Here is a 10,135-nt window from a genome sequence, read left to right on the forward strand (position 1 = left end):
TGACCATAGCAGTGGAGGAACATTCAATCAATTCCCTAGTATCTGGATAAGCCTACCCAGTCTGGAGTTCCTCCAAATGTCCTACAGCTGTAACCTCCAGAATACCCCAGCCAGCTTAGCCTCCAAAATTACAGTCTTCCCCACACATCTGGAAAGTACCGGAATGAAGAAGGCTTAATCCTAACATTTTCTAACTAAAGAAACTGAGAGGCAGCTGCACACTACATCCGAATAACCTAAGATGAAACTCTAATACTAATTTGCTGAGGATCATAGCTTCTTTGGCTCAGAGGAATGGAGAGCAAAGAAATAGTATGTGAAAAGTTCCTCATCTTTTCCCTTACCTGCCATTCCCTTCCATCCCCACCATGCAAAACTTCTCTTAATCACATGTGGTCCAAGATGCATCTTTAGAATTAGGAAACCATCCACTTCATGGACTTCAAATATGCTATTTAAAAAAAGCATGTGTGGGGGGAGGCACTGATTTGTAATGGAGAAACAGAGGTAGGCAACCTTTCCTCCAGTTCTCATATCAAGGTTTGCTGACCCAAAGATGCTTTTGTTATCAAACTATCTCCTCCCTCCCCACAAATCATGGCTCTGTTACACTATTTTGCCCACAAGACATGCACTTTTCCAAGCTTTCCTCTGTCATTTAAGCTATTTTCCTTCCCTCAAATATTGTGGCTGCCCAGCATTTATTTGTGAAATAAAAAAGTTTTGTTTTGTTTTTTACAAAAGGGAGAAAAATAATATCAGGAAACATAATGTGATCTAGTTGTTTCGAAATGGAAATCGGATGATTTGGCCAGCCTCTACCTGAATCTGCTCATAGACCCATTTTCGGTTGCAGCGACACTCTGCCCCACACTTCGTTGAGTTGCATTTAGGACAAGGGTAAAAGCAGCCCAGACAGTTTTTCTCTAGACAATCACACAAATCTGTTTTATTGGAAAGCAGCCGGCCATGTTTGTCATATTTCTTCATGGTCCTATAAAATAGCAAACAGGGGAACCTTGTTAGATTGTTAGAATATGAAGTAAAAATCGAAAATTCACTGCAAAGCAAAAAAAAATAAAAAACCTCTCCAGTATTCCCTTCTGATATTATTTTAATATACAAATAAAGAAAGCATTTATCTTTACCTCAGAATGGAACGCAGCATTACCAGAGGCCTATTTAAAAGATGAGGAAGAAAATTGCTTTGACAGATGGTTGCTCAGGACTGCTTAGCATGGGAATTTTTTAAACTCAGGTAAACTATAAATGGCAGCAGTGGCAATCCAGATTGTGTCCTGTTAAGATATGCATTTTTTTGACATGAAAGCAATATCCCCAGTGGAAAAGACAAGTATTAGGATTGTGATCAGCTGCATAAGTCTTAAAAGCAGAGCATGCATAGCAGAAAATTAAATTCCAATTCAACAGAGGATTGCCAGATTGCTAATGTAGAAAACAGCCAGCCACATTCACTGGATAGTGTATCTAATTCCAGTCCAAACTAATTAGAGATAAAAACTGACATGTGGCTATAGTCTTGAAGACTGCACATATAAAAATAGAGGCTATTCCTTTTCTTTGTCAAAATAACAAAAAGGATAAATTCCTTTTCTTTGTCCCATTTTGATTTTGATTGTAGTGGACTCATTTTTGTCTTCATCCACTTATTAGGGTCTCAAAACTGGTTCAAAACCTTTTAGGATCCCAGTACAGATGCAAAACTACATAGAACTATCAATCAGCCTACTGAGGATCACTTCTTCCACACTGCTGGGTGTTCTTTCAGTGATTTCTTAGAAACACTAAATAAAATGTATGAGGACTGGAGAAAAATATGTGTAGCACTCCAAAATAGCGTTCCCAATTTACTGTTGCCTCTTACAATCTTCTTCATATGAGAAAAGAAAGGTCTACCATTAAGGACTGTGATTTAAACCACCACTAAATGGAGCAATACTTTTTTGTTGATTTTTAAAAAGTTAATGCAACCACTGGCTTTTGAAACTGTGCTTCCCTTGCAATAGAAACATACATAAACCCATACATTTTTACATATACTGTAATATCTGGGGAGAAGCAGTTTTCTAGTGAAAAGTGATATAAAAAGAAGGAGTCTCTCTCCTCCTTCAAAACACATCATCAACATGTGATCAATCCTGACTTCCGGTGGGGAACATGGCTGAGTGAATAGCTGTGTCCACAAGCTCTGCAGACAGGACTGACAATGTGGCACTTTTTCGGGCTGAGGCAGGCTTTTACCTGAAGCCTAGAGTTTTTTCATGAATAAAGAAAAAGCTTGGAATTATCCCATTTGTTCTCAGGAACGCCATATTGTAGCCAGAGAATTGCAAACAGCATTTGCAACGATCCGGTAAGAGCCACCGGGAGGCTGGGATGTCACCATTTCCAACCCACTCTGTAGCCTTAAAGGAACATTAGGTCAAGCCGCCCCATTTCTAAATCACTATATATATATATATATATATATATATATATATATATATATATATATATATATATAAAAGTTTACGTACCCTAAGAGAGGCTTTCTACAGCAAGAAGAAGCTGACTCTCTTGGTGCTTATTGTTATTTCTGGATTAAATTTTTAAAAATATTTTTAAGTTTTGGCTTCTTTTCCCATTTAAATATTAAGGACAACTGAGAATAAATAACTGCCTCCCTACTATTATTTTTGTATTGAATTTGGAGGATTTAATATTTTCCTACACATTGAATTTGCTGTTTTGAATCTTCAGCTTCCTGCTTTCACTTTGCTTGGGAGTTGTTTGTTAGCTTGTTAGCTTGTTAGCACATTTTCTCTTGCGTCAATTTCATTTGGAAGTTTTCCATTAACTTATTAACTCCTATCTTCCTGAGTCAAGTATCTAGAGGGTGCCATTATCTACTGCCTGAAACATGGAGGATTTCAAGGAGATTTTTCAGGGTCTTGTTGTGAGTTTAAGGAGACCTTCAAAGAGATCTTTTCAGATTTTTGTCAGGCTATTCTGCACAATATTCGGGACATTGGGGAAGATAGTATTTCTAAAGTGTATCACCTGGCTGAAGACATTATGGAAGAAGATGAAGATTTTGGCAAGGATGGAGATGTTTCTGACAGCAAGATTGAAGTAATGCCAGGTGAAGATTACATTTTGGTGCTGAAGGGGTTAAAGCAACAGTCTGAGCTGCAAATTACAAAAGGAGTTGTTTTTCTGAGGGAATGTTATGGGAAAGCAGAGGTTCTGTTCTGTGGGAGGTTGCTTGAATTGCAAATCACAAATAGAGTTGTTTTTCTGAGGGGATGCTATGGGAAAGAAGAGAATCTGTTCTGTGGGAGGTTTTTTGCTGAGAAGTCTGAGTTTTTAAGGGGGGCAGTTGGGCTGTTTGATTTTTGTAAGGAAAAATGTCTTGTGTGTAATAAGGAGCTATGTTAGTCTTGGTATATTTCAAAGTGGGGTGAAAATTTAAGAATTTAATTGGATTGACAGTGAGTCTATTATGATTTCATTTCTCTTTAATGATTTGGATTAAGATTTATTGGAATCTTTTTAATGTTTGTTTGATTTGTAAGATTTATAAGGTATCTATAAAGTATAATAATAATTGTTTGGTTTTTAGGTTTAATAGGGTTAAGATTGTTGTAGTATTATTAATTATAAAAGTAGACAATTTATGTTTTTATAATTTGATTTTTATTATTGTGGACAGAAATAGAATAGTGGTAGGAAGGAAATAAATAAATGTTTTTTGGGGGAGGGAAGTTGATTTAGGGGTTTATATATCTTTTTCTTTTTTATACGGGGAAGGAGCAATTGCATTTAGTAATTTGTTTGCTAATGGAATGATTTATAGAAATAATGTGATCTTGGTTTGATATAGAGTAAGGGATTGATTATGGAAATTGCTGTATATTCTTGTTGAAAGTTGGAAGTCACTTCTTTATGTAACTTTCAAAAAATTTTTGTCTTGTGTTTCACACTCTTTTTTTTGTAGGTTTTTTTTGCTTTTTTTAATCTTAATAAAATTCATTAAAATGTGATCAATTCCAGGGAATACTGCAAAGAGAACAAAGTATAATGGTAGCTGTTGTCTAGATATATATTGTTTGCTATGACTAGTAAAAGGGATGTGATTTTGCACTTAGAAACAGAAGATGAATAGCATGAGCATGTCTCATTTGTGAATTTTCCAGTGACATCTGTCTACCTTTGGGATGCACAAACGGATCAAGCCCCAAGAGACACCCAAAGCATGGGATGTGCCCCCTACTCCAGAGCTCCTCCAAACATTGACCAGAACTGCCCAAGAGAACATTTAATCATGTCATCTATTAGGGTTGAATGACAGACAAGTAGTGCCTCCAATGGCTTAAAGATCGCCAAAAGATTTCAGTAGTGATGTGCTAGAAATTCTGACCTGTTCTTTAGCATCTGTTCTTTCACTTCAGTGGGTGGGAAGTTGCTGTGAAAAAAGGTTGTGTTGTTATTGTTCATGAAATGGAAGCCTGCAGCGAGTACTCATCAGTGTGCTTTAAGCAATGCACTGTGATTGAATTTTTGACTGCTGAAGGAGTATTGTTTGACTCAAATAAAAAGATGAAAAGCCCTGCCAGGACCTGGTTGAAGAGACAAAGTGTGGAGTTCTTTCATGACGACTTTAAGAAGCTTATCCATCACTGGCAGAAGTGTGTAGCAAGTGGTTGTCATGAGTAAGGATGGCGAGCAGGGGGCTCCCATCCAGGCTGTAAAGCGCATGCGTAGCACTGAGGAATTAGGTAGCCATTCCAAGAGACACCGATCGGGCCCGCCTTAACCTTTGGGATTTATATGTCTGGGTTTTTCCCACGCTTCTTCAGTTTGTTAGGATTTCCCTGTTATGTAGCAACAATAAAACACTAGAGACCTGTTCCTTGTCTCAGCGTGGTTCCTGGCTGTTAGGACATCAATCCTAACAAACTCCTACTCCCATCGAAAGAGGGAGGAACAAGAATTTAAGGAGAGACATTTGGAAATGTCTACAGAAAACCAAGAAATTCGGCTTGCCATCCAACAATTGGCAGCAGCCCTGCAGCAACACCAACAACAGGTAGATCTACAGGTTAACACATTACAAGCTGCCATGCTACAGCAGTTACAACAACCAGTTCCGATTAACCCACAACCGGCGCCAGCAGCGGCCACCTGGGCCAGAAGCGTTATCAGACCTGGAGAGCAGCACTGATTCGTCCTTGGAGGAGTTTTCCTTTTAAGACTTTCCATCGTTGCCCAGTTCCCATGGGACCTTAGAAGGAGACGTCGACTCTTATCAAGACTCTGGAAGGGAGGGGGCTGAAATGGAATGTGAATCTGGAGCGGAGGGTGATGTCATGAGTAAGGATGGCAAGCAGGGGGCTCCCATCCAGGCTGTAAAGCACATGCATAGCACTGAGGAATTAGGTAGCCATTCCAAGAGACACCAATCAGGCCCGCCTTAACCTTTGGGGTTTATATGTCTGGGTTTTTCCCACGCTTCTTCAGTTTGTTAGGATTTCCCTGTTATGTAGCAGCAATAAAACACTAGAGACCTGTTCCTTGTCTCAGCGTGGTTCCTGGCTGTTAGGACAGTGGTAGTGATTATGTGGAGAAGTAAATACAGGTTAAAAAAAGAGACATAATTTCAGGATCATTTTCCTGTTTCATTTGTTAAATTATCCCTGTTTAAACTAAAGTTATGGAGATAGTTGTCAGTCCTTTGAGTTAGGCCAGGTCAGGAAACAGATATCACACGAACTATTGGAACTGCATTTTATTGTTGTAGGATGTAGTAACAGAATCTTGAAAGCTTGACAGACTTTCTCTCTGTCTCCTCTTATACCAAAAAAAACCAAGGGGGGCATTTTGAGTTTCTTTCTCATCCCCCTCCTCTTTCTCAGAGCTGAGCTAGTGTTTAAATAACCTCAAGAAGGAATGTGAAAGGAGCTATCTCCATACTCCTCTACTGCAGCGGCATTACATTTCATTCAATCCTCATATATTATCATACACATTAATTGGCTTGTTTTGGCTGTTCCGATACTATTCCCAACCAGGTTCCAAGCTTGAAATGTTTCCAGAATGGTCAAAATATCTCCTTGGGATTCAGAACAGAGATTCTGAATATGAAACAGGGTGTTTCAATCTTGAAATTTCAAATCCCCAAAGCTTTGCACACCATTAATGTGCTGGAATGGTGATTCTAGGGTTAATTTGAAGAAGACAGCGGAAACCAGCTGCCCTAACTGCCTAGCCCATTTGCTTTGAACATTTCAAAGGCTAATAGATAAGACTGGAGCAATTCCTGGTTGTGGAATCCCGTTATCAGCCAGGTGCAAGCAGAGAAAGGCAAGAAGCACCCCCTCACGAGGGAGGAGGAAGTGGTCAGTTGTGCACACAATGGGAACAGATAACAGTTGGCTCATATTTCTCCCCAGCAACAGCGGAAGTCCCCACCTTTGGGGAGTGCTTTGCCCACCCAAGGATGTGAATAATGTTATTGTTTGCCAATAATCATGTACCTCTTTGTTCTAAACGTGTATAAAAGTTGTGTTGATATGCAAGCTCCAGGCACTTATGGAACTAAAGTCACGGGTGTCCTTTCTTCTGCAGAATAAAGCTATAAAAGAGATTTCTGCCTTGCCTGTTAATTGGCAAAGCATGCCAGGTTTTAAAGAACCCAGAGTTCCTGGGACAACAAACATTAACTGTATTTCATTGTAATACTCTGTGTGCATGTGTGTGCATATACACATACAATTTAAATCAGTGTTTGCATTTGCCTTGGCCCCACCCACATGTTGGAGTGTGGCATGTTGGAGTGTGGCACTTCTCCATGACCAAATGCAGCCTTCAGTTGTGCACCCTTGATCTACCAAGTAACCTATTACTTAATTCTGAGGATATTTATTCCGTCCTAAATGCTTATATAAGAGAAATTCAAGGAACAATAGTAGTGATCATAGCAATCATGGTAATTATCAATATATTGTATACCACTAACTTCAGTAGAACTTCCAAGAAGGCATGCATTAATCTGGAGCCTTAAGCATCTGGAGGTGATTAAACAACCTGTGAATTTCTATTTCCAAAGCTAATTTAAAATATAGGAAGAACTTGGATACAACATCTTACTTCTTTGTAGTATTAAAACAATCCTGGTTTATCATTGACATACAGACTTTCTTTTGCTGTTCCCGAGTTTCTGGGTTGAAATCTGCTAGCAGAGGTCCTGGATTTTGAAATGCCAAGCATTTTAGCTGTCGTTCAATTTGTTGCTGTGAACAAACACACTAGTGGTTACAGAGATAAAATGTTCACAATTACATTATGAATTCAGCATTAAATGAAAACAGAAACTAAAAAAAACAGCAATTAGATTGCAAATCAGCAATCTTTTTCCCAATTCCTGTTAAAACATAGAATCAATTTCCTTTTTAATTAATACTGCTTAAAGATTGGCTGATGTTGGATGAAAAATATAAAAATGTAATTTTGAATGCTATGTGGTAAATCAAACTTGGTGAAACCATCACTGAAGACTGTACACACACACACACACACACACACCTGTCTTTTGGATATGACCAAGGTCAAACCCAGCTCCCCTCTTTGCCTAATTCCATCAGACCCAAACTGACCTTCTCTGCCCCAGGCAAAGCCCCCTGAATCCCATCTAGACCAAAAAATAAAAGCTTCCTCACCCACTCACAGTGCAGTCCAAGGGCAACCCTTACAAGGAAGTTGTGGCCTAGAGAAACCCCAACCTTCCATCTTCTTATCAGCTGATGACCTCAACATTCCATCTCCTTCACAATGAACTTCCCCAGCTCTGCTGCCTTCCTGAAAGCCCCATTTTGCCTAACAGTAGAACTCACTCCCCCCGCCCCCAGTACAGGGACAAAGACCTGCCCAGCTTCCCCAAACTGGCCAGCCAATCAGATCCCTAGGATTTCCTGCCCTGTACCCGTCAACGTCTATAGAAATCTTTGTTTTTCCATTATTTGGGGTCCTTCTTTCTTCTAAAGCAGGCATCCAATGATCATTGCAATAAATGTTTCTTCTCCTCAGTGTTGTGTTCCTTACTTTGGCAATATTCCACAAGAGTACCAACTCCCCCCTCCCCCAAAAAAATACAAAAGAAAGCACCACTTCAATAGTAGAACAACCAAAGACAACTTTAGGCTGCCTCTTCAGCAAGCTGAAGACGAGACGGGCAATGTCATGAGCCTATGTCCCTTAGAAATGGTTAGGGAGGTATCTTTGTGGGGCAAATGGTCTCAGATTCAACCCCTGGTTTCTTACGTATGGCTAAGAAACAAGCCTGTTTGAAATCCTAAAGAGCCACTGCTATTCAGTGTAGGTAATATTTTTATATACTGTTATCTATATTCATTCCCATCATGCTATTCCCTTTTTGGGGTGAGAAATATTATGCAGAGTGCAGAAAAGGAGTAAGACATAGTAAGCTAAAGAAATTAAAGGCATTTTTTTTAAAGAAACATAGCTAAATCTATTCCAATAGCATTCACACCACTCAATACCGTTCTATCCTTGCAGATCATTTGTGCTACCATCATGCTCTTTTGAAATCCTGTTTTCAAATATAATCCTGGATTTGAGCACTAAAATGCAGTCCAAATGAAAGGTTGTAAAATGAAAACAAAACAATGAAGGTCTCAGTGGTGAAGAAGAAATTGCCAGACATAAGCTATGGTGGATCCTCTCTAAAATGCCAAAAGATATCTTCTGCCTCTCGCCATACTGCTCTCATAAAGTTACTCTTTCTTAGCATCAGAAATTACACTTTGTTCAGCAGCATATGTATATCAATGTAATCGTATAACAATCCAACATCTATTTATTTGTTTGTTTGTTTGTTTGTTTGTTAAATTTCTTTGCTGCCCATCTCGCATACGACGACTCTGGGCGGCTTACAAATAATTTAGTTGTATGTGTGTTTGTTATATATATAGGCTGCTTGGCCATCACAATGCTGAGTGGCATAGAGTATTAATTTGAGACAAAACAATATGAAACGCAATAAAACCAAATCAGTCTCTTGCAAGCCAGTAATCACACAAGGCCTGTGGGAAGAGCCAGGTTTTATGGGCTCATTTAAATAAGGTCAGAGTTGGGGGTGGTACATATCCCTGGGGGGATTTTGTTCCAGAAGGCAGGCACCACAGCAGAGAAGGCCCACTTCTCTGTCTGATATGTCCAGCTGTCCTGCTGTGGCTAAATATTTGCTATCTAATTACTTGGAGAAATCATTCGAAGGAAGGCTCCACGGTCTGATAACTCAGCAAGTTTATACAGCATGTGGGAGAACAAACTGCATCTCAGTTATTCAAGTCTTAGTTCACATCTACATGTACCTGTTTGATACTTCAGAAATAAACCAGAGATAAAATGAAGCACTTCTCATACCTCAAACAATTTATGTACCCAGCACTACATGACTGCAGCAATAGGCCTCAGAGCATTCCAACAAAAGTCTTTCTACACTCATGTATTAGTATAATATATAGCATTACTCAAATTGAGTGCTTATAGTCTCATGGTAGAAATGAAGTCTGAGTACAGAACCTACTAGAAATTATTGCTCTGCCCACCAGGGAAGGGCTGAATGCCATATCCTTGATAGACATTTTAGAAACTTTACAGGACATAGTTGACATAGTGTGCTAATCCATAATGTGGATTGTATGTTTGGGGTTTAATATGGTGCTGGATCTCAATCGTTGTGATTGAGTGGCATGACATGAGTTCTCTTCAGAGAGTTTTGTATGGAATAGCAATCAGCCAACATATTTTAAAGCTAGGGAGAAACTGGTGAGGTTTGCTATAGACTGATATAGTATGTATAATGGACAGAGGGAATTTTTCCTACCTCCTTGTTTTGTTTGCAATGTTACGTTATGCCTGTGGCTCTTGAGCAACCCTTGCTAATCCTCTATTAGCTGTATTCCAGACAAACAAAGCTTGGAAGCTTTCCAGCAGTCATAGCTTTCCTGGGACTGGTGTTTTGATCCTAGTTATCTTGTCATGCTGCCTACCCTGTTGGTAAATCTCTAGATGGTGGGACCTGTAACTGATAAGTAAACTGGGCATTTTATTC

The 10,135-nt window shown here is 39.2% G+C and overlaps 1 protein-coding gene across 1 annotated transcript; it reads right to left on the reverse strand.

Annotated features, from left to right (window-relative positions):
• Nucleotides 1–749: 749 nt before the first annotated feature.
• On the reverse strand, nucleotides 750–8,591 carry ARL14EPL (ADP ribosylation factor like GTPase 14 effector protein like). Its single transcript, XM_063296657.1, has 3 exons — nucleotides 8,559–8,591; nucleotides 7,150–7,292; nucleotides 750–994 (listed from the first exon to the last, which is right to left on the reverse strand). The coding sequence occupies exons 1-3, from the start codon at nucleotides 8,589–8,591 to the stop codon at nucleotides 778–780; spliced, it is 393 nt and encodes a 130-aa protein (XP_063152727.1). The 3' UTR covers nucleotides 750–777.
• Between the last annotated feature and the right edge of the window lie 1,544 nt (nucleotides 8,592–10,135).

The sequence above is a fragment of the Candoia aspera genome, chromosome 2 (assembly GCF_035149785.1).
Source record: "Candoia aspera isolate rCanAsp1 chromosome 2, rCanAsp1.hap2, whole genome shotgun sequence".
Lineage (NCBI taxonomy): Eukaryota > Metazoa > Chordata > Lepidosauria > Squamata > Boidae > Candoia > Candoia aspera.

Excerpts from the sequence above, each read along its gene's own strand:
- ARL14EPL (XM_063296657.1), bottom strand. The coding sequence starts at position 8,591 with ATGGTAGCACAAATGATCTGCAAGGATAGAACG. Across the intron at positions 7,293-8,558 it reads TGATCTGCAAGGATAGAACG|CAACAAATTGAACGACAGCT; the intron begins GTATTGAGTGGT and ends GTTTGTTCACAG. Across the intron at positions 995-7,149 it reads TGTTTTAATACTACAAAGAA|GACCATGAAGAAATATGACA; the intron begins GTAAGATGTTGT and ends GCTATTTTATAG.